The sequence below is a fragment of the Neomonachus schauinslandi genome, chromosome 5 (assembly GCF_002201575.2).
Source record: "Neomonachus schauinslandi chromosome 5, ASM220157v2, whole genome shotgun sequence".
NCBI lineage: Eukaryota > Metazoa > Chordata > Mammalia > Carnivora > Phocidae > Neomonachus > Neomonachus schauinslandi.
In genome coordinates this window covers 148,847,818-148,873,028 of record NC_058407.1, presented here as the reverse complement: position 1 = coordinate 148,873,028, position 25,211 = coordinate 148,847,818, and the positions used below count along the sequence as shown (strand labels likewise).

The 25,211-nt window shown below is 41.2% G+C and overlaps 1 protein-coding gene across 2 annotated transcripts in view; it reads left to right on the top strand.

Annotated features, from left to right (window-relative positions):
- Positions 1-25,211, top strand: part of PARN (poly(A)-specific ribonuclease) — a 160,577-nt gene that overhangs the window by 51,605 nt on the left and 83,761 nt on the right. For both annotated transcript variants that reach the window (XM_044915622.1, XM_021698157.1), the window contains 3 exons: positions 3,054-3,109; positions 4,309-4,395; positions 8,125-8,199. In XM_044915622.1, coding sequence (XP_044771557.1) covers positions 3,054-3,109; positions 4,309-4,395; positions 8,125-8,199 — 218 coding nt within the window. The remainder of the gene's footprint in view (positions 1-3,053; positions 3,110-4,308; positions 4,396-8,124; positions 8,200-25,211) is intronic.

Genomic DNA, 25,211 nt, shown 5'->3' with positions numbered 1-25,211 from the left:
CCTTGTTTTGTTTCTTAAATTCCACATATAAGTTAAATCTTACGGTTTTTGTCTTTCTCTGACTGGTTTCGCTTAGCGTAATACACTCTAGCTCCATCCAGTTGCAAATGGCAAGATTTCTTTTTTTTTTTTTTTTTAAGATTTTATTTATGTATTTGACAGAGAGAGACAGCGAGAGAGGGAACACAAGCAGGGGGAGTGGGAGAGGGAGAAGCAGGCTTCCTGCAGAGCAGGAAGCCCGATGCGGGACTCGATCCCAGGACGCTGGGATCATGACCTGAGCCGAAGGCAGACGCTTAATGACTGAGCCACCCAGGCGCCCCTGGCGAGATTTCATTCTTTTTTATGACTGAGTAATATTCCATTGTGTATATACACCACATCTTCTTTATCCACTCGCTGATAGACATTTGGGCTCTCTCCATAGTTTGGCTATTGTAGATAATGCTGCTGTAAACATCGGGGTGCATGTATCCCTTCAAATTAGTATTTCTGTATTTTTTGGGTAAATACCTAGAAGCACAATTGCTGGGTCATAGGGAAGTTCTATTTTTAACTTTTTGAGGAACCTCCATACTGTTTTTCAGAGTGGCTGCACCAGTTTGCATTCCCACGATGGAACTAGAGAGTATTATGCTAAGTGAAGTCAGTTAGAGAAAGACAAATACCATATGATTTCACCCAAACGTGGAGTTTAAGAAACAAACAAATGAGCTTTAGGGAAGAAAAAGAGAGAGGCAAGCTAAGAAACAAACACACTCTTAACTCTAGACAACAAACTGATGGTCACCAGAGTGGGAGTGGGCATAGGGGGCGGATGGGTGAAATACGTGATGGGGATTAAGGGGTGCACTTGTGATGAGCACTGGGTGATGCATGGAAGCCCTGAATCACTATATTGTACACCTGAAACTGATAAAACACAGTTAACTAACTGGAATTTATTTTTTTAAAGATTTTATTTATTTGACACAGAGAGAGAGAGAGCACAAGCAGGGGGAGCAGCAGGCAGAGGGAGAGGGAGAAGCAGGCTCTCCGCTGAGCAAGGAGCCCGATATGGGGCTCGATCCCAGGACGCTGGGATTGTGACCTGAGCCGAAGGCAGCCACTTAACCGACTGAGCCACCCAGGCGCCTCTAACTAACTGGAATTTAAATAAAAACTTAAAAAAAGATTCCAATGTCATTTTTACAGAAGTAGAAAAAAATCCTAAAATGTTTTGAAGTTTTTATAGTTTCTTGGATTGTTTAATACTCTTTTGAAATGATGAACTATAATTTACTGACCCTCCCCCCCCCGCATCTTATTGAACCTTAAGGTCGATTTTGATTTTGGAGGTATTTGACAGTATAGCAATGAACAAGCAAACAAGATAGTGTGGAATTAACTGTAAAAAAAAAAAATCTATTGAGTCTTTTAGCTAAGAACAGATTTTTACTTATTTTAGTCAGGGGTGAAATTCAGATGAAATATCAGAGAACAAATTGTCGACTCAGCTTTTATTCCTCTGTTGAAATTAGGGTAAAAACTTTATATTATTTTTATGGTGCTTGATATGTTCCATTAACTTTTAAATTAAGGGTGTTTTTAAAATTTATTTGGTTTTTATTTATTTTAATTTTATTTAATTTAATAATTTTATTCAATTAATTTAATTTTATTTGGTTTTTAGAATTTGGGGACTATCTCTAAATTTACTAAATGGAAAATTGGAAATTTTTTGAAGCGTAAAAATACTGAGCCTTTTCACCCAGGAATAACCTCATAGGTTCTGGTTGGCAGTAGTCCTAGCTGCCATCGCTGAGAAACTCCTTTGTGCTGGGTGCTCTGTATGTCTGAGTGTCTTCCGGCATTACCAGTACTATTGATTGAATTGGGTAGAACGGATCCCAGCACCAGAACATTATGCTTGAGCCTAAGTTAGTGAACTAAAAATAAAATTGGTTTCTTAGCCATAGGATTTGGTTGATTAAATTGTAGGCCAGGCAACAAGTTCTTAAACCACAGAGTACCATGACTTCGTTTTTTTTGGCATTAACCGAACAGTGTTCTTTACACTGATGGTTCCATTTGTAAACTAGATCATGCCCTGCTTAGCTTTTGAATGCCTGGTAATAATGTGCCTTAATTGTGGGTCAGTGAAGCCAAACTAATTGCTTGTTGGGCTCTTGGATTGCCGTTTTAATTTTCTGTATAATGCAGAATCTACCAGAAACGCACAATGTAATGTCATCTAAGTAAAACTTATTAAAATCATCTTGCACACAACAGAATGCCTGATATTTTGTCCATAATCTTGCAAATTAAAAAAAAAAATTGAATGGCATTACAGAGAGTTGTAATTTACAAGTACTCCTTTTTAAGAGCCTTTGTATCCTTTCCTTTGGAAGGTATACATAAAATGACCGCTATATGTTTTATATCAGTGAATAGCTTTCTTTACCAAGTGTTGTTTTGCTTTGTGCTTTTAATATGTTTGAAACGACAGTAATAGCATGCCCTTCTGAGATGGTATCGTATTTCAGACTGTGTAATTCACCCAATAAGATTGGTATTTATCCAGTGACTTTCCATTTCAGTAAAAAAAAAAAAAAAAAAAAAAAAAATCTGTGCTGTGATTCTCAGCTCACAAAACACCAATCATAGGGGTTCCCTTTATAATTTGTAGGAAAAGTTCAGACATCTGTGAGATGGTTAGCATTCTTAACATTTGTTTTCTCTCAGGCTCCCTTGACCAGTGAGCAGACCTGCAGAGGACTTTGTTTTGACTCTTTACTAGTTTCATTCATTTAGCTAATAATTTATTGAGTAGCTGTTGAGTGCCAGGAACTTTTGTAGGTTTTGGGGATACCAAAGATTGATTTTTTTCTATTTATGATAAATATTTAGTCCTCGAGAAAAAAATCTTTGAGGCAAATCGTAAGAGCTTTTTAAAATGATTTCAGAAATGGAGTAATATAAATAAGAAGCATCTAGTAAAGAATTTAATAGATGCCTATATCGGGTTTTTCATAGGAGTTAGCCCATTACCTGTTTTTCTTTTCTTTTTGTAGGTTATTTCTTATGAGAGTCATGGATATCCCCTATCTAAACTTGGAAGGACCAGACTGTAAGTGAATTTTTATTTTTTCATTGCATCTGCACATTGAAGTGTGTGGTCTGGAAGGGATAACAGGGAAAGTATTACTGAAGAAAGAGCTTCATTCACTTAAAAACAGGCAGTGATTTTGTGGTTGATATGAATAGTATGCTTAAGTTAATGGTGCCCTTGGGTCTTGATTAACTCATCTCTGTATTTATATTTTCCAGTTTATGCATGAGTTGAATTTTAAAAGAATATATATCTTCTCTTCATTATTTTGTTTTCACTCAGAGCTCTAAATTCATAATTTCCTATAAATACACGGTAAATTTTGAGATGGCTAGCTATGTCAGTAACCATAAGTTCTCTGTTTTCCAGTCATTTGAGTATGTATATACTTGAGTTGGGTAGAGTTGTTTTTTTTTTTCCCCCGTCTTTTTCTTTGAAAACCTCGGAAGGCCTGTCTATTTGGGAGGTGGTTGCTGCTGTTTTGGATTATTCTCTACTTTCTCCTACTCGCTGTCCCACTCTTCTTTTCCATTGCTCTCTTTCTAGCCTTGGTTTATTTGCCTTAAAATCCATGCCACAGGGGTGTAGAAAAGGGTGAACTGTACCTGATGATAATAGTCATTGCAGTGATATGTGGAGTACATGTGTTGCATTCCAGATTAGATTTCTATTTTGATGCACTATTCTCGCAACAATTCTGCAAGCTAAATACCATCATTCCCAATTTATAGCCACGAGTAGCTAGAGCGGTTTGGTCTCTTGCTCAGAGGTGCACAGTTAAGCGGCGGGTCTGAGATTAGAACATGAGACTGACTCAGGACTGCCTCTCCTTAACCTCAGTCCATTGGATTTGGATGGTGCGCTAAATACGCGGACTAGATTAATAGGAGAAAAACACTTAGTGAAATGTCTTGAACAAAGCAGTCTTTTTTTTAATTCCCTTGAAATAATTTTCACCAGAACTTCATGAGCAAAGATAGTCTGCATAGAATTGTCAGGGTTCAAACCGTTGTGGGTTCTAGGAAATATCAGAGCCCAAGTTGAGGCTAAGATGGCAGAGTCCTGCCATTCCTAAAAATACGTTTAGGAGTTGTTTGGTAATCATGAGTCATTCCCAGCAATTCCTCAAGTTAGCTGGGGATTAGTTTCATTAAAGAACCACTGGTGTATCATTCACTTTTCAGCTGTCAACCTCTTATCAAAAATTTGTCCCATAGTGCAACCAAAACGCGATCATGTTCTCCATGTGACTTTCCCCAAAGAGTGGAAAACCAGCGACCTTTACCAGCTTTTTAGTGCCTTTGGTAAGTAAATCATAAGTCCATATGTAGTTTTAGAATTTTGCTATGTTTTTGGTCTGTCCAGGTGGCTTTAGGTATAATGAATGACAGCTTCAGCTTGGATATGAAAGAATATTACTATGCAAGGGTTTAGTCTCACTCATGGAATTTTTCAGGGTTTGGTATATTGGTATCTTTGTACTAACACGATCTGAGGCACTTTTAATAGCACCCCACAATAGAGTGCTATTATTAATCCATGGAAAGCAGAATACTGTTGCTATGACTGCCTTTACTGCTGACCATGGAAAATAAACCTAGTCTGGGAATAAATCATTTTTAAGATTAAATTCAGAGAGAAGGTCTGTTTCATAAGGGCAGGCGGTCACTGCTTGACATTGAATAGTCCAAGCAGACGAACGCCGATGTTTGAGAGGGCCAAGAGATGAGTTATGTGTGCGGTAGGGCAGTTCTTCTAATTCCTTTTTATCAGGTCAGGTGATAGGTTGAAATGAACCGTCTTCTGATTAGGGTTTATAAAGACCTTTCTGACTGTAAGTCTTAGCAGTGCCTGTTTTTTTTAACAAATATTCAAGCTGTTCTCTTTGGAAATTCTTGGATAAAGTAAAGACAGCACAAACCTAAAGGGCCAGTAATTAGACTGTTTAGTAAATGTTTATATACCGCCAAAACAGGGTAGTATGTAGCCATTTAAAAAATATTTGAAGAGTTTATGAAAAGATGGTAAAGTGTTTATGTTTTACCATTTAGTGTAAAAAGCAGATACAGGGGCGCCTGAGTGGCTCAGTCGTTAAGCGTCTGCCTTCGGCTCAGGTCATGATCCTGGGGTCCTGGGATCGAGCCCCGCATCGGACTCCCTGCTCTGCGGGAAGCCTGCTTCTCCCTCTCCCACTCCCCTTGCTTGTGTTTCCTCTCTCGCTGTTTCTCTCTCTGTCAAATAAATAAATAAAATCTTTAAAAAAAAAAAAAGCAGATACAAAGTAGAGTTCTATATAACTAATATTTTTTTAATACTTTGTATAAAAATCAGACTGCAAGGAGGCCTCGTGCTATTATCAATGATTGTTTTAGATAGGTTTTTTTTTCTTCCTTGTTATGCTTTTTTGTATTTTGTATTTTTATTTTTATTTTTTAGGGAGGGAGGGAGGGAGAGAGAGAGAGACAGGGAGAGAGAGAAAGAAGAGGGGAGGGGCAGAGGGAGAGGGAGAGAATATTAAGGAGACTCTATGTCCAGTACAGAGCCTGACAAGGGGCTCGATCTCATGACCCTGAGATCATGACCTGAGCCGAAATCAAGAACTTAACCAATGGAGCCACCCAGGTGCCCCAGCTTTTCTGTGTTTTCTAAAATAAGCATCTATTTATTAGCTTTTATAAGCAAAACACTTTACAGACTTAATTTTTAGAAAAGTAAGTGAAAGCAGGTATGTTTCAGGAAAGTTATCCTAGTCTTTGCAGACGGTCTCAACAGCTTCTGAAATTCTAGTCCTACTTTTTAATTTAAATACAGATCTAGAAATGCAGTTGAATTTCACAGCTCATTTCTTTTGAGAGCTTTTGATGTTGTTGCTGTTTTTTCTCATCTTGTATTATTAAGTTCTTACCCCTATGTAGTCACCCTTTAATTGGCTAAATTAAGTAGAATGCTCTGAGTAGAATTTTGTTTTCATTTTAATTAAAAAGAATCAATTGTGTGATATCGGACAAGTAGCCTCTCTCTGTCTTTGTGTCCTCATCAGAGACGATGACAGTGATGATGGTGATACCCCTTACTACATAAGCATTTCATGAGGATTAAATGCGCTGATTCATGGAAGGCATTTAGAATAGTATGTGGCACCTAGTAACTACTTAGGGCATGTTCACTATTTTTTTTTTTTTTTAAGATTTTATTTTATTTATTTGAGAGAGAGAGAATGAGAGACAGAGAGCATGAGAGGGAGGAGGGTCAGAGGGAGAAGCAGACTCCCTGCCGAGCAGGGAGCCCGATGCGGGACTCGATCCCGGGACTCCAGGATCATGACCTGAGCCGAAGGCAGTCGCTTAACCAACTGAGCCACCCAGGCGCCCATGTTCACTATTATTATTTATCTAAAATATACAAGGTGGAGGAGTGACTTTTGTAATCGAGAAAGTCATTTTGGCACCTTGCTGTGTAGCAGGGAGTGAGGTATTGTCCTATGACAGTGAGAGCAGTTTGCAAGCATTCATAGCCTTTGAAAATTTTGATAAGAATTAAAACATTTTTTCATTACTAAATTCCAGTGTTGTTGACCCACTTCTAATTCTAGTCTTCTCATGTTTTTTCAAGAAGAGCAGTAGCCAAATAATTAGGCCTCTGCTTTCCCTTTGGTTTTCTGCCCCGCCACCCCTCTCCTTCCTTGCCCCTAGTGCTCTCCAGTGTTCTGTTGTGTCTGCAGCTAGTTAGCCTTTCCTTTTTTTTTTTTTTAAGATTTTATTTATTTATTTGACAGAGAGAGACACAGCGAGAGAGGGAACACAAGCAGGGGGAGTGGGAGAGGGAGAAGCAGGCTTCCCGCCGAGCAGGGAGCCCAGTGCGGGGCTGGATCCCAGGACCCTAGGATCATGACCTGAGCCGAAGGCAGACGCTTAACGACTGAGGTGCCCCTAGTTAGCCTTTCTTTAAGATTTGTCTCTTCATGTGAAAATCGTTCCGTTTCACTAGACTGCCTTCTGCCCCTCTTAGTGGCTTTTCTCTATTAGTCTCTCTTGGTTTTCTCTCTCTGACGCCTTCTTTTCCTTTGTTCCTCTTCTACTGTTTTCCTCACCTGGCCTTGACACTGATGTTGAATTTTTTGTACTTTTTGCTACATTGATTTATTTTATGTTTCCCATTCGTAATTTTCAAAGTTTGTGTCTCTAAAAATTTAGAAAGATGTGTTTTTGAATTTATGTGGTCTCTGATTTTTTTTGTGATCTTTTTCTTTTTTTTTTTTAAAGATTTATGTATTTATTTGAGAGAGAGAAGAGAGAGTGTGAACAGGGGAAGGGGCAGAGGGAGAGAATGTCCAAGCAGACTTCCACTGAGTGCAGAGCCCAGTGTGGGGCTCGGCATGGGGCTCAGTCTCACAACCCATGAGATCAGGACCTGAGCTGAAACCAAGAGTCGACGCTTAACGAACTGCACCACCCAGGTGCCCCTGTTGTGATCTTGATAGGAAAGAAATTGCCAGCTCTGGCATGAGATTGGGCTGAAAGATGAAGTGCCCCAGGATTTAATCCAGCAGGATCTTTCTTTTGTTTTTGTTTTTTTTTTAAGATTTTATTTATTTATTTGACAGAGAGAGACACAGAGAGAGAGGGAACACAAGCAGGGGGAGTGGGAGAGGGAGAAGCAGGCTCCCGGCAGAGCAGAGAGCCCGATGCGGGGCTCGATCCCAGGACCCTGGGATCATGGCCTGAGCCGAAGGCAGACGCTTAACAACTGAGCCACCCAGGCGCCCCCTTTCTTTTGTTTTTAAAGCACATTTTTAAAGCTGCTTTTTTTCCCCTCCTGGCTTGTCTCTTTTCTTGAAGTGTTCACTGAAATAACTTCTGTGGTAGATTTAAGTTTTAGCTCTCTGTGGTGCCTAGATTTTGATCACCTTTTAAACCAGTACCTCATCTCTGTTGAAATTAACGCATATTCTGAAATATATCAGATATGCAAATGAAGTCTGGTAGTGATCTAATTGGCTAAATGTTCCCTTTACTTTTACTTCAACATTGCAGGTAACATTCAGATATCCTGGATTGATGACACATCAGCATTTGTTTCTCTCAGCCAGCCCGAACAAGTGCAGATTGGTAAGTGCTTTGGACATTTGTTTTGTATATTAATAAAGTGGGAGCTCGCCCTCCTTATACTGTGGGTTCACTCAGCTGATTCACAAGCATTGTTGCCTGGTTTGTGTCTCTAAAATAGATAATTAGTATCATGTGTAGGTGAGAAAAAAAGACCAGTTTATTAATTCATTAGATATACTATGTAGTACATTGCTTTACTTACCTCCTTTCTGTTCCCTTCCCATGGCACTTTTTCTAAAACGAGTTGCAGATTTGCTTGGAGAATTAGAAGTAGCAAATTGAGAGGAATGGGGAACACTGCCGTTCGCTCGTCTCCATCCTTTTTCCACTTATTTATAAGTTTGTGTGCTCTATTCATTTCATTAAACCAAAAGATACTTTATTTGCTTTTAAAGTAGGATGGTAGAAAGATGGAGCACCACATCTCTTACTGGGCCCTAAATAATTTTGTTATTAACCATCTCAAAACGTTCTATTTCCTTAGGATGAAAAGCTATTGACTAAAATATGTGTTGTTCAGCTACTTATTCAAATAGATTTCAAGTTTCTCTGGTGCTTGATAATGTAAGAGGGATAACATTATAAAGTGATATGCCTAATTAATTTTTTTAAAGATTTTATTCATTTATTTGAGAGAGAGCGAGGCAGCATGAATGAGGGTGAGGGGCACAAGGAGAGGGAGAAGCAGACTCCCCACTGGGAAGGGAGCCCAACACTGTGCTCCATCCAAGGATTCTGAAATCATGACCTGAGCCAAAGGCAGATGCTTAACTGACTGAGCCACCCAGGCGCCCTGTAATTTAACAAGGTGCCACATACTAAAACTATATTTCTGAGAATGTAACTACATGAGTAATTATTATAGGGAAAACTTGCACAAATATACACATTCAGATCAGAGTATTTTGGTGTTTCTTCTTAATGCCGTGACCATTGCAGGAATACAGGCTATGTTGTAGTGAGAAGCTTAGGCTCTGGAATCATGCTGCTGCACAAGCTATCGTTGTGTGACCTTGGGCAGGTTATTAAACCTTGAGAAGCTTCTTCTTATCTCTGTAAACTGAGGATGATAGTATGGACTTACTGGGGTTATTGTTAGGATTACATGGGATTATGTAAATCTTGGCCTAGCTTTGAACTTTTGTGATAGTTATTTAATAGTGGATTGCAGTGTGAGATGTACTTCGGGAGCACGTGACACCAAGAATTGGTGTTGGATGCTGGGCGTGAATGCGGTCGCTTGTTAAATGTTTCGGTATTTGCATATATCTCTGATCCACTCCCCCACAATCCTTGGAAAGACCATTGAGATGGCACCCAAAGGGACTGATTATTGGAGAGCTAAAGATAACTTCAGGGAGGGAGAAGGGACTCTGAGACTGAGAGCAAAGCGAGAGGTCCTGTGGCCGCAAGGACACGGAACTGAGAGCAAAGCGAGAGGTCCTGTGGCCACAAGGACATGGACCTAGAACTCCCAGCTGGAGGTCTGGTTGCACCCCTTCTGCTCAGTGTCACTGTTTGGCCTTCCTGCTGGTCACACTTGGGTGACGTTGAAACTCTGCAGCGGGATGGAAGGAGATGCACAGGCTTCAAAGCCAGACTGCCCCGCGGACTAACCTTGCCCCCACCACCTGTCAGCCATGTGTCTTTGGGCAGGTTACGTAAATTCTCTAAGCCACAGGCTTCTCCTTTGAGAGGTGGAGGCGGTGATGGTTACTTTGTGAAATGAGATCATGGACATTTAGTGCCCAGCAGGGAGCTCGGCTCTCCACGAGCAGGGCTTGACAAATGCTAGGGAGTTATTAAAATACCTGCTTTGGGGGCACCTGGGTGGCTCAGTCGTTAAGTGTCTGCCTTCGGCTCGGGTCATGATCCTGGGGTCCTGGGGTCGAGCCCTGCGTCACGCTCCCTGCTCGGCGGGGAGCCTGCTTCTCCCTCTCCCACTCCCCCTGCTTGTGTTCCCTTTCTCACTGTGTCTCTCTCTGTCAAATAAATAAATAAAATCTTAAAAAAAAAAAAAAAATACCTGCTTTGTCTCCCTTGCTGTGAACAGTACAAATGAGAGTGTGTAAAAGTGCTTGGAAATCCCTAAGACGATAGCTGGTGGTGTCTGCTTGCAAATACAAGCATATGGGTGTCAGCGCTTCTTTTCACATTGCTGCTAAACCACATCTGCTGTCCAGTGATTTGCTCTCTCACTTATGACTGAAAGATGCCTCACACGGTAGCTTTCCAGCTCAGTATTTCAGTCTGTGATACCCGACATCTGGGAGCTGCATTGCAGAATCATGTTGCCACAGAAGCACCTGCCATGTGATTTTTTGCCCACGTGTGTTGCTTCCCCGAAGGCAACATTGAGTCCATCTCCTTCCCCACTGACTCCTTCTCTAGTACCTGGAGCGCACCGTGGCTGGAGTAACTCAGTGTTTGTGTGAGTGGGTAACACAGGGAAGAGGCCAAGATGGAATCGTGCACTTTTTACCTTTTTCCTCCTAGATGAAGTAGATGACTGTTGTCTCTACGTAGATGCAGCTTTACTGGGAAAGTCTAGGTTTCCACTATTCTCTCTTACACAAAAGACAATGCTTTTTTTTTGAGAGAGAAAGCGTGTACCAGTGGGGTGGGGGTAAGGGGGGGGTGGAGGGGCAGAGGGAGAGGGAGAAGTAGGCTTCCTGCTCAGCAGGAAGCCTGACTTGGGGCTTGATCCCAGGACCCCGGGATCATGACCTGAGCCGAAGGCAGATGCTTAACCAACTGAGCCACCGAGGCACCCCCCAAAGACAGCTCTTCACATAAATACCTGGCCATTTGCGTGTGCTGTTCCTGTGAGCCTACTTCTCTTTGCCACAAGCCACCTTTGATTCTGCCATCCTCTTCCTCTAGAGCTTGGCTGTGTCCCACTTCCCTCCTCATCTCAGCTTAAACATCCATTTCTCTGGTTGTTTTCCCCCCTTCCCTGTGCAGGGGATTGGGTCCCATTTTCTGTGCCGGCCTGGCATCCTTTACTGACACACCCTGTTGGACTGTCTTCCCTGGTAGACTGTAAACTCTCCGAGAGCAGGGACTAGACCTCTTGTTCACTGTTGTGTCTCAGTGCTCTGAGTAGCGTCTGACATTAGCGAGGATGTTAAATGTTTATTGAGCTGAGTAAGTGATACTCAAGGTATTAGGACTTAGAAATGCCTTCTTAAATGGGATAAATGTATCTGATGTCTCTGGTCTTTTGCTGTGATTTCTAAAATTATGCAGATGTTTCATTGAAAGACAGTGTAAAATCTGTTTTTTATAGTGGTAATTCTAATGATGAGAGAGACCCAGCATATCTAAAGTGCTGCAAACCCTATTAATGTTATCTTAAACAAATTACTTATTCATTTCAGCGGAAACAGAGGGCCTGTTAGATCAATAATGTAACGTTGGAAAAATCATTAAATGCCTATTTATATAGCAGCTTATGATGGCTTCTTTGGCGCTGTTACAGATTAATTTTTAATTTACATTTAAGAAGTTTCTTCTTACCTGACACCTTTTTCTTTTGATAGTACTAAGTCTAATCAAGATTTTTTATTTTTTTTTCTAATCGAGATTTTTTAAAAAGCCATTTTCCATATCTTGAATATGAAAGTTCTCTTTTTTTTAAAGTGCTTTTTTTTTTCTTTTTAAAGATTTTATTTATTTGAGAGAGAGAGAATGAGAGAGAAAGAACACATGAGAGGGGATAGGGTCAGAGGGTGAAGCAGACTCCCTGCCGAGCAGGGAGCCCGATGCGGGACTCGATCCAGGGACTCCAGGATCATGACCTGAGCCGAAGGCAGTTGCTTAACCAACTGAGCCACCCAGGCGCCCCGAAAGTTCTCTTTTTCTAGGGAACCTTGTTACACTATTAAAACCCTTCTCTGAAACTAATAATACAGTTTATGTTAATTAAATTGAATTGAAATAAAAAACTTAATTAAAAAAAAAACAAACCTTCTACCTAGTGCCGTTCGGTTTGATTGCTGATTTTTTGTTTGTTTGCAAGAGGTGAGGCGAGGGTTCCTGTGGCTTTGGGGTGTTCAGGTGGTGATAGCCCATACCAGCCATACGTTCAGCATTGTTTCCTTGTGGCTCTTCAGGTAGGATAGTACATGACCATAGAGAACATCACCTAGTCTCACTGTTTGAGAACTTTCCTCAAAGTAGCAGAGTAAGAAATCACTTTTTTTTTTAAAGATTTTATTTATTTATTAGAGAGAGAGAGAGAATGAGCAGGGGGGAGGAGAAGAGGGAGAGGGAGAAACAGACTCCCCGCTGAACAGGGAGCCCTATGCAGGACTCGATCCCAGGACCGTGGAATCGTGACCGGAGCGGAAGGCAGACACTTAAATGACTGAGCCATCCAGATGCCCAAGAAATCGCCTTTAAGGGTTACATCTGCATAGCTCATTCATTTTTAAGATTTCTATATTCCTTTTTTTTTTTTAAGATTTTATTTATTTATTTGACAGAGTGAGACACAGCGAGAGAGGGAACACAAGCAGGGGGAGCAGCAGGCAGAGGGAGAAGCAGGCTCCCCGCTGAGCAGAGAGTCCGACGTGGGGCTCTATCCCAGGACCCTGGGATCATGACCCGAGGCGAAGGTAGACAGTTAACGACTGAGCCACCCAGGCGCCCCTAAGATTTTTATATTCCTAAGTAGTTTTATTAAATGGGGGAGGAGCCCCAGAAATATTTTAAAAGTCAGAGAACCTTCTAGTCATATTCTCAATATTTAGACATTGAGTGTTTTTGAGTGTCCTAAATGCATTAGAAATTTTCATATGAATAGCTTGAGAAAAATAACCTTTTCATTTATTTTGAAAGCTGGAAATGGAGCACACTACCAGAAAGTTTTAAAAAGCAAAAATTGATAAAGGCACTTTAGAAGAGGTAGAAACCTGACAATTATTTTGTAAAGGCAGCACAAATTCAGGTAGTTGTAGAAGTTCCTGATAATGCCGCCGTAGGAGCTTGTTCAGGACGATGTGTGGGGATGGAGGGAGAGACTTGCTTCACTTCAGTCGAGGGTATGGTTGTGTTTATATTAAATTGTACTTTTAGACGCATAGCTTTTATTTGTGCTGAACAGATGAATATTAGAGTTGTGAATATGACTCGAGGCGATCGTTCAGCTGTTTTGCTAAAAGGTGCTTATAACTTTAAACTTTATCTGTGTTTTTTGTTTTTCTTCTAACGTCTGCAGAATTTGTAGTGATAACCGCTTGCTTCACATGTGATATTGGTGATTGGTGTTCTCATTTTTCCTTGATCACACTAGCTGGGGGTTACTGACTTTTTTCTAAGATTTTTATTTATTTGAGAGAGAGAGAGAGAGAGCAAGCACGTACAAGTGGGGGAGGGGCAGAAGGAGAGGGAGAAGCAGACTTCCTGCTGAGCAGGGAGCCCGCTTCGGGGCTTGATCCCAGGACCCCAAGATCATGATCTGAGCCGAAGGCAGATGCTTAACCAATTGAGCCACCCAGGTGCCCCTGGGGATTACTGATTTTGATGGTCTTGGCAAAGAACCAACTTTTGGTTTAGTTCATTTTCTGTATTGTTTGTTTTTGTCTATTTACTGGGTTTCTGCTTTTTTTCTCCCCTTTTTCCCTTTCCTTTTTGTTTTAAAGGTTTATTTCAGAGAGAGAGAAAGTGAGAGAATGTGCATGAGCACAAGAAGGAGGAGCAGAGGGAGAGGGAGAGGGAGAGAGAATCTCAAGCAGACTGTGCACTGAGCGTGGAGCCCGATGCGAGGCTTGATCTCACAACCCTGAGATCCTGACCTGAGCCAAAACCAAGAGTTGGCTGTTTAGCTGATTGTGCCACCCAGGCACCCCCCCCTTTTTTAAAGTTTATTTAATCTCTGTACCCAACGTGGGCTTCAAACTCGTGACCCCAAAATGAAGAGGTACACACTCCTCCGACTGAGCCAGCCAGGCACCCCCTTTCCTTCCTTTTACCTGCTTTGGGTTTACTTTGCCCTCCTTCCCACTTCTTGAGGTAGAACCATATGTGATTGATTTTTAAAAACTTTTCTAGGGGTTTCTGGGTGGCTCAGTCAGTTAAGTGTCCTACTCTTGATCTCAGCTCAGGTCTTGATCTCACAGTTGTGAGTTCAAGCCCTGCCTTGGGCTCCATGCTGGGCATGGAGCCTACTTTAAAAAAAAAAAAAAATTCTAAAATATTTTACGCCTGGCCTTCTGGAGATTGCCCCTGGGTCAGTATAGCTTCGTGGTCAGCCAGTGATTGGTCCAGTGTGTGCTTAAACACCTTGAAAACCAGTGAGGCTTCTACCCTTTGCCAGCTGGGTTGGGGAAGACATTCAGCATTCAAGCAGTTTGCAAGTCTTCCCCATTTCTTACTTTTAGTGTACCTTCTCGTCTCCTCTGTGGGTGCGCCAGCCCTCCCCGCCAAGCTAGTGTTCTGGATTTAGCCAAGACTCTTTCCTACTCATCGATTTTGACCTTTTGTTTCTAATACAAACATTTACAGCCACAGATTATTCTCTAAGCACTGCTGTAGGTGCATCCCACAAATCACATGTCGTAATTCCATTATCATTAAGTTAGATAGCCAGGCGCCCCTTTTGTTTTTGTGTTTTTTATGTTTGCCTGTCCTTTTCTTTCAACTTATCTGTGTATATATGTGTAATTATTTCCATGCTTTTGTCATTTTAAAACTTGTTCTTTGTTCCCTCTGTTTCTGTTCCTTTGTTTCTCTCTCTCCTGTCCTCTTTTGCATTGTTTGAAAAAATTTTTTTTTTTTAAAGATTTTATTTATTTATTTGAGAGAGAGAATGGGAGACAGCATGAGAGGGAGGAGGGTCAGAGGGAGAAGCAGACTCCCTGCCGAGCAGGGAGCCCGATGCGGGAGTCGATCCCGGGACTCCAGGATCATGACCTGAGCCGAAGGCAGTCGCTTAACCAACTGAGCCACCCAGGCGCCCCCTGCATTGTTTGAAATTTTTAAAGAATTCCATTTTAATTTCTCTCTTGCCTTTTTATTTTTATTTTATTTTATTTTTTTTAAGATTTTATTATTAGAGGGCGCCTGGGTGGCTCAGTTGGTTAAGCGACTGCCTTCGGCTCAGGTCATGATCCTGGAGTCCCTGGATCGAGTCCCGCATCGGGCTCCCTGCTCGGCAGGGAGCCTGCTTCTTCCTCTGACCCTCCCCCCTCTCATGTGCTTTCTGTCTCTCTCATTCTCTCTGTCTCAAATAAATAAATAAAATCTTTAAAATTATTAGAGAGATAGAACAAGTAGGCAGAGAGGCAGGCAGAGGGAGAGGGAGAAGCAGGCTCCCCGCCGAGCAGGGAGCCCGATGCGGGGCTCGATCCCAGGACCCTGGGATCATGACCTGAGCCGAAAGCAGCCGCTTAACCGACTGAGCCACCCAGGCGTCCCTCTCTGGCCTTTTTAATGCTATCTCTTAGCATTATTTTTTAGTGGTTGCTTTAGAAATTTTAACATCCATCCATACCTTTTCAGTCTACTTAGAGTTCGTATTATACCACTTCACATGTAATGAGGAAACCTTATATGCATATAGGGCCATTTATTCCAATCCCCATTGGTTTTCATGCTGTAGTTGCCATATATATAAATGTGCATACATTATAAATCCTACTAAGTGGTGTTATAATTTTGTTTTAAACAGTCATAAGTATTTTAAGAAATTAAAAGGCTAAATTATTTTCTCTTTATCCTGATATTTACCATTTTAGGTGTCTTCATTCATTCCTGAAGATCCAAGTTTCTTTTGAGTATCATCTCACTTCAGCCTTCAGAACTTCCATTAGTATTTCTTCTTCTTTTTTTTTTTTTTAAAGATTTTATTTATTTATTTGACAGACACAGCGAGAGAGGGAACACAAGCAGGGGGAATGGGAGAGGGAGAAGCAGGCTTCCCGCCAAGCAGCCCGACATGGGGCTCGATCCCAGGACCCTGGGATCATCACCTGAGCCAAAGGCAGATGCTTAAACGACTGAGCCACCCAGGGGCCCCTGCCTCATTGTTGCCATATAGAAATATAGGTATTCAAGATTTTCTCTTTGTCGTTGGATCATTGGTTTTCAGCAGCTCAACTATGATGTACTTAGGCATGGCTTTCTTTGTAATTATCATGTTAGGGTTGACAGAGCTTCTTGAATCTGTAAACTTAATTTTTAAAATTTTAAAAAAGATTGTATTATTTTTTTAAAGTAATCTTTACACCCAACATGGAGCTCAAACTCACAACCCCGAGATCAAGAGTCTCATGTTCTACTATTGTGCCAGCCAGGCACCCCTTGAATCTGTAAATTTACATCTTTCACTAGATTTAGGAAGCTTTTAGACATTATTCAAATATTTTTTTCCTGTCCTATATTCTCTTGCCTCTCCTCCTGGGGACTCCAGTTACCTATATGTAGGAGACCTTTGAAAAAAGAAAAAAAAGCTTTTATTTATTTATTTATTTATTTATTTATATTTCTTCACCTCAGTGAACATAATTAGAATAGCCTGTTTAAAGTCTTTGTCTAATAATTCCAACATCTGTATCACCTAGATGTTGGCACCTGTTGATCATTTTTCCCTTGAGAATGAGTCATGTTTTCTTGGCTCTTCATATGTCAAATAATTTGGGATTATTTCCTGGACATGTGAATGTTCTTTTGTGGATACTCTGTAGTCACTTACATTCCCTCAGAAGAGTGTTGATATTTTGCTAGTTTTAGCAAGCATTTAACTTATTTAAACTCACGCTACAAACTCTTGCATGTCTGCGGTGGGAGGTGGCTCAGATTCTGAGCTCAGACTGCTGTCAGTCTGACACATGCACGGTTAAGTAAAGGGTCAGCCAGACACATGGGCTGAGTCTATACACCCAATTTGGAGTTCCCATTTTCTGGTTTCTTCCATTCTAGGATTCCTTTCCCACTCTGTTGCCAGTGGTTGCCTCATGCTTCTGGTTCCTCCTACCAGGAAGACATAGGACTTTTCTCTTACAGTTTTAGTTGCTTCATGCCCCTGTCCCTGCAATTTCGCCTTTGGGCATAGTCACACAAAAAGACCTCAGGAAATTCACTTTGTGCCAGCTTGCTTCCTCCAATTTTTGACTCCTTTGCAAAATCTGCCTGTTTCTGTTCATGTTCCAGAGCCCTTAGATACTTGTTTTTTATTTATTTTTTTTTGCATTTTTTCCTAGAGCTTATAGTTATCATCAGCAGAAAAGTTGATTTGTTAGCTTATCCCTCCAATCCTGGAGGCAGAACACCTTTACCTGTGCTTTTTAGTTGTTGCTCTTATAGTTTCTGCTTTCGATGCCCCACTTCCTGCCATATTATACCATGCTTAAACTACCTCTTTCTGTTTATTAAATAATGTTTTAAGAAAATAGCATGTTAATGCATTAAAAATAAAAAACCATGTGACTTACCTCTTTTAACCAATGAAAACTGACTTCAATTCAGTTCCTTTTGGGTAGGCATGCATACCAATAGACAAAATCCAGACAAAGTATTTGAATATCTTTTGTTTCTGTTTGTGGTCATTTTCATCATTGGCTAGTGTGTTATTGTATATTTATTCTTGTCAAAGAGGAAATGTACAATACACTCAAGAAAGAACCAAAAAAATGAATGTTTTTCCTTTCATATTAATTTTCCTAATCTTAAACCTTGCATAGTGTTGGTTTACAACAATTATCTTGAATTATAAATACAGCAATAGATAAATGAGTTCAACTGTGACGTGACTTTATAAGGGCTCTATTAAACAAGCTTGTTTTAGAGGAGGGGGCTGATAACTTACTTGTGTGTTTAAATGTATGTATGATTTTCATACCGTAAGTGCTCCATCCTGGAAACAATATATTTGTTCTTATACACGCAAGGTTTTTATAGTAATGCCTTGTTGATAAAGGAAAAACATTATTAATGAGACGTGTGAATGTCTGTGTTTTGTGTATATATCTTCTGATGAAAACTTAAAGCAGCTGACTTTTTTTTTTAAACTCCTCTAAGTCACTTAATCCACAAAAAGCACTGTGGAAAATTTTAACAGTATTTATTAAGAGACTTCTTGTTTTCCGAATTCCCCCATGTGTTTAATCTCGAGAGTTAGCAGTCTTACACATCTGTCCTATGAAATCTGTTATCAGGCAGATTTATTTGAGAGTAACAATAACTTGGACTCCCCCTAATTAGTATTCTTTAGGGCATTAGCTGGTATGAGAATTGGCAGAAAGCTTCCTGACTTCCAGATAAGGCTTCCCAAGTTCTTAATACAATTACCAGTGTTAAAGCAGCAGTGACAGAATGAGTTCTGTGGCAGTGAGAACCTAGCCAGGAGAAAGAAATGCAGTGTTTGTGCTCTAGAGGCTGAGTCTTCGTGTTCTGTTAATTTGTTTCTGGTCCAGAGCATTGGGTTTGATATTTGTGTTCTAGAGGCCATGTTGTCTGGATCTAAGAATGTCAGCTTTATGTTGCACTATCCGAATATTCAGTAGATCTGTCATATTTAATTGTAATATCATTCATAGCAAACTGCTTATGTTGTGTTCTCCTGCCCCAGGTTTTATTTTTTTTTTTTAAAGATTTTATTTATTTGACAGAGAGAGCACAAGCAGAGGGAGAGAGAGGGAGAAGCAGGTTCCCTGCTGAGCAAGGAGCCCGATGTGGGACTCCTGCCCCAGGTTTTAGAAGTAAATCAAATTCATTGTTGAAAACGTGAAAAATATTTGAAAATATGAAGAAGAAAACAATCACAGTCTCACAACCTAGACATTAATACTAGTAGTATTTTGATTCGTATTTCTTTTCTAGTTGTTTTATTTTGTAGAGATGAGTTCATAACTTTTTAATATCAGTTGGGATCTGACTTCAGATGCATTTTTGGATCTGCTTTTTTAGTTAATATTAGGTCATGAGCATTTCTCATGCTGTCACATGGTTTTCTGGAAGAGATTTCTTTTAATGGATGCATTGCATTTCACACAACTTACTTAACTATGCCTGTTTTGGATGACAAGTGTTTATTATTTCAAATTCTTTAGTTTTTTAAAAATTTTTTAATGTTTTTTAAAGATTTTATTTATTTGACAGAGAGCTAGAGAGCACAGGCAGTGGGGAGGGAGAAACAGGCCCCTAGCTGAGCAGAGGGCCTGACATGGGGCTCCATCCCAGGACCCGGGGATCAACCTGAGCCGAAGGCAGATGCTTAACTGACTGAGCCACCCAGGCGCCCTAAATTCTTTAAAGAGCATCTTGTACCTTAGTCTTTGTATCTTTCATTTTAAAAAATAAATTCTGAAGAAGCAAAATCATTAGATTCAAATGATCTTGAAAAAAAACCCTAAAAACAACTCAGTTTTTTCTTATTAAACAGTGATGATTTATTTTTGTTAATAGAAAAATTTTAAACTACCAGAAAACTAAAAAAATTGCCCAGTACCCCCTCTCTTTATTAGTGAAGATAATTGCAGTAATATTTGAGATATACCTTTCCACTGTGGTATTTAAGTGTATATTTCATCTAAGATAATGTATATTTTGCATATTGTTTTACAGTTCTTTTAACAGTTCTCTTTGTGGACATTTACTTTAAGCAATTTTAGGACTCTCAACTCCTGTTCTAAAATAAGCTTTTATTTATTTATTTTTTCTTTAATAAAGATTTTATTTATTTATTTGAGAGAGAATGAGATAGAGAGAGAGCATGAGAGGGGGGAGGGTCAGAGGGAGAAGCAGACTCCCCACTGAGGAGGGAGCTTGATGCGGGACTCGATCCCCGGACTCCAGGATCACGACCTGAGTCGAAGGCAGTTGCTTAACTAACTGAGCCACCCAGGCGCCCCCATTTATTCTTCTGATTGAGCTTTAGAATTCGTTTTGTTAGGGTCACTCAGAAAGCCCCCTGGGATTTTTCACTGACATTTTAACGAATTAATTGTATTGACGTCTTTATTTGGACGTACTGAATCGGTATGACCAGGAATATAATGTGTCTCCGTACACACTTAGATAATCTCGTGTATCCTTGAATGCAGTGGTAAGTTTGATTGTTGATATTTTTATTGTGCATACTATTTAGGGTTATGCAGAATACTTTGGAAAGCAAGGACCATTGTGCCTGATTTAGTACCACAGTCGTAGTTCGCTCTTGGCAAATTGTTGGAATGTGGGTGGCAGTAGGGGACTTAAAGCGGAGATCGATCTGCCTGATTGCTTTCAGGCCCCTGACGACTACCTTTGGGGACTCAGTGTAAATGTTGTGTCTCTGATTCTTATTCCTGAGGCTTCCAGGGCCAATTGGTGGTGTTTTTGTCATCGGAGATAGTGAACTGGGTGGTTAAGTAGGTGAGCTGTGTCTGTCTTTACACGTTTGCATTGTTTTCTCATCTGCGATTCCATGTTTTACAACCTGACGGTTTTTAAAAATGAAATAAATCTGGTTTTAGGGAATTTAAAATAGTATAAGTGAAATGATTTGGGGGCACTTCAGTGGCTAATTAAAAATAGTGTCTTGTTACTAAAAATGTTACCAGTGAATCTCTTGGCGTGGTGGGATTACAGGTAATTTTACTTTATTGTGTTTTTTTTTCATTTTTGGACTTTTTTTCGAGTGACAGGTATGACCTAGGTGTTAAAATATTTAAAGTTGAGACGAAAACATTATTACTTGCCTTTTTATGTGTATAGGAGCACAGCACAGGGTAACATCTTGCTTTTGAAACTCTTCCAATGGCTGGCAGAGTTGGTCCTTCATATGGCTGACCATAGTTATTTTGTGGTATCTTTTTTCTAATCATGAAAGTTACGGAATTAGTTTCTCTGGGTTTTCCTCCTTCAACTTCTTGGTTTAAACCTCCTGTTCTGGGGGTGTCTGGGTGGCTCAGTCGTTAGGCGTCTGCATTCAGCTCGGGTCATGATCCCAGGGTCCTGGGATCGAGCCCCACATCGGGCTCCCTGCTCAGCGTTATCCCTCTCCCACTCCCCCTGCTTGTGTTCCCTCTCTCACTGTGTCTCTTTCTGTCAAATAAATAAATCAAATCTTAAAAAGAAAGAAAAAAAAAAAACTTCCTGTTCTGAAAAGGTGAATATGAAACTGTTTTGAAACATGCTTTTTATTGGTAATATTTCCACTGTTGGCTATTTTTACAACCTGTCTTTTCTCTTTTGTCCTGGAAAGAAGCCCAAATATCACTTTAATAACAGGCTGACTGTCAACTTCGTTATGTTTAGCAATAATGCCAGAAAATGCTAGACCACTGGAGTGTTGGGTAACTGATAATTGATGGTGGTGGTGACCCTAGCACTTCAGCCCATGGTTTTGCCTTAACGTCTACACCCCACGTCAGCATATTGAGGCATTACTTGGTGTTTTTCATGTTGTAGGATTATAAAAAGCAAACATTGCTTAAAATAACTTAAAACAGGGGTGCCTGGGTGGCTCAGTCGGTTGAGTGTCTGCCTTTGGCTCAGGTCATGATCCCAACGTCCTGGGATCGAGCCCCGCATCGGGCTCGCTGCTCTGTGGGAAGCCTGCTTCTCCCTCTCCCTCTGCCTACTGCTCTGCCTACTTGTGCTCCCCCTCTCTCTGTCAGATAAATAAATAAAATCTTAAAAAAAACCCAACTTAAATCACACTAACTAGTAGGAATGCCCTTTGTCCTTTCTGTATGTTAATTGGAGAAATGTGGGGAACTGATTTGTTTTCCAATTGCATCAAAGGCCAGGGAGCAAACTGCTATGGTCTTGGGAAAAGGAACCTAGAAAAGACAACACAGTAAAATAAAACTTTGAAACTGGGATTTACCCCCCACCGACACACAAATCCTATATTGTTATTATAGAGGTAATAGAAGGAAAATAAATCATGATGGCATATTATATAGCAAAAAGAAATATGAGATACATATAGGGCACCTACTGATTTTAGTAACTGTTAATTCCCGAAATAAGTTTCTATCACTTTGAAGCATGAGGAGGGTCACATTTAGGTGTGCATTTTTGTAATTGCGTTTCAGATGGTGTATAAGCCTTCCTGACTTATCACTGTATATTGCTAGGTACCTTTATGTGTCTGTGTTCAGTGTTATTTATAGTAACAGAGAAGAGAGTAATTATGAAGGGATTTTGCAAGGTTTTTAACAAGATGGTTCTCTTTTGAAATCTGCAGTGTTAATCTTTGCATAAATATTTGTCTGTCTACTGCTGAAGAAACAGAAGGACTAAATTTAGATGGGGAATAGAGATGAAATAATAGTCTTTGCACTCAAGGAATTCATGGTCTAATGATGCAGACAGGTATCTAGACAGCGGGTGCATCAATGCATGCTCAGTGCTGTGACAAGGGAGGGAGAACCCACCCAGGCTAGCATGAAGATGCAGAGAAGGGTCAACCGGGAAGGCTTCCTGGAGCAGGTGATGCCTATGCCGATCCCAGGAGGTGGCCTGGTACAGGAAGGCTGAGAAAGCTTTAGTGAAGAGTGGAACCAGTACATCCTTTGGTAGGAGTGGAGCAGAGGGTCTGTGTGGTGGAATAGCCTTGGGGGGCGGGGATTAGAAGGTAGAAACACAAAATTTGTGTGTTAAAAATATGAGTTTGAATTTCGTCCTTTGTATAAATCTTGCTCTAATGTTGGTTTGGGGTTTTTTTTTTTAATTAAATCAAGTTTTAAAAATAAAATATTACATTTAACTAGTTTTCTTTTAGAAGTCTGGGGCTTTTGAAAGAATTTCCAGGTGTTGGGTGCCAAGATTGTTGACCGAACAAGGAGCTGCCTTTGGAGAGCCGGATTGTTGTCAGGGTTTGCCCCCACCCCAGCCCTGTGGCACTCTTCCATAAGCATATGGTGGTGGTATAGCACTGAGTCAAAAATAGATGTACATATTCGAACAAGTTCTATTTATTTGTAAAGGCCTAGAAGGTTGCTTTTGCATTTACTCTAGTTCATAGCCTTCTCTAAGAGACTGAGGCCAAATTGAATTTATCTGGGAACCTGCCACATCTATAAATGCTACACAGAGTAATAAATGGGCCATTGGCTTCCAAGAATTGGTGACAGTGTACTTCAGTTCCTAATTTAGAGTTCATGAAAATTATCCCTTGACAAACAAGATTATAAAAAAAGAAGTTCTGCTTGATGGATCCATCTTTTGATAAACAGCTAAATGTTGTTGACACAAACATTGCTGGAGCGAGTCAAGGTAGGGAGTAAATGACCGGCCGAAGGAATGCAGATGGCAGGTGTTTCTGTGTTCAGGGGAACGGGAGGTGACTGAGCCAAATCTTGTCCCACTCGCTTTGCCTCACTGAGTAGACTAGGCTGGTGGGGAATCGTTGTGGTCGTAATTTTACATCCTTGGTATCTGGGAAGGTGCTCGGCCAGAGCTGGGGAGGCTTGGACGAGAGGCCTGGGTGTGGTCCTTGAGAGAGGGCCGAGAAGAGGGAGGGGCGTGCGAGCACAAGAGATAGGAATCAAAGTGGTTGTGGGTGACAGTGTTCCTCAGACGGTAGTTCACGCTCTCTCTCGGTGGGTTGTGAAATCGTTTTTGTGAGTGTGACCGGCATTTTTATGAAAGGAAGGAGTTAGAAACTTTCTGAGTGAGTCCCATGTCCTAAAGGTGAGCTTGCTTTTTTTGATGTAACCTTTTTCAGGTATAAATCTGTACATGTGGATGTACATGTATGCGCCCCAGGTTGTAATAAAAATGTCTCGTTGCAGGCCGTGGTCACAAAGGTTTGAACTCACATGCTTTAGGAAACTTCCATGTGTGCTGAACACTGTGGCAGGTGTTAGTAGTAGGGAAGGAAGTGAGGGTGGCTCTGACAAAGATCTTGATCCTCAGGTGCTTCCTGTTCCAGAGCAGTTTGGGGCCGGGGATTCATGTGGCTGGCACCTGGGAGGAATGCTCATTCCTTTATGTCTCCACTGGCCAGGAGGAGACTTCCATGCTTCTCACCAAGAAGGAGACATTATGGTTAAACATCTCACCCTGCTCTCCATCCCCTTTGCTTGGGCCTCCTTGTGGAAGGAAGACAAATGTCATATCTGATGAATAAAGTCAGGAAGAAGCTGACACCCCAAGGGCCTTTTTGACCAGGGGCTAGGGCCATTGCGTTGAAGAAGGCAGGCCTGGAAACCAGCTTCTGGGGTCCTTTCCGGCAGCAGAGACTGGGAAATCGTTGAGAGTGTAGAGGCTCCTTGCAGCTGTCCTGTCTCTTCACTGAGGGGGTCTCCTGGGCTGGATTCCTTAGGTGGTGGCAGCAGCTATAGTCGGAAGCCCCGATTACCTCAGGCCCAAGATCCATCTCCAGCATCATCTGCTAAGGACTCCTCTATTTTGGGGGAATATACAGGTGATGCTGAGTCATCATTAGCTCTCCCGTCTTTACCTCAACTTGTTAGGACCCATAAGAGAGGATGATGCTCCCTACCTGTCGTTCCCCACCCGTGGGAGATGTGGTTGGGAAGGGTCAGATTCAGAGGGCTCTGGTTGCCGTTACTGCCCCCGTGGCGTGTGAGCAGCGGAAGGCCTCTTTTGTACACCCGGTGGGGTAGGGGTGTGACTCTGGTGGCGTGATAAGGAATTTCTTTGACGGGGCATGACAGGTTCTGCGGGATGGGAGAGCTGAGAGGCTGGGTGTGGCTGTATTGTGTCCAAAAGCGGAATGACAATCAGGAGTGACCTCCGGTTAACATTTTTTATGTTCCGGGGTTGGTCTCTGAGGGTGCTTACTTACCCCTGACATTGTTCAGATTTTGTGAGAACGAAATTTTCTGGTTTGCCACCTTCTGCGTTAATTACCAAACAAAGTGCGTTTTAGCTCCGGACGTGACTTTCTGTGTGTTAATTAACGTTTCACCAACCAGAAGGTGGTGCTGTCGTGCTGGCAGCCGACCCACCTTTCCCTCGGCAAGTCAGACTTGGATCTAAATGCTTATTCATGCTAAGTAATGTGGGCAGATTTAGCATGCGGTGTTCACAGCGTAGCCCTCGTGCAGTGTGTC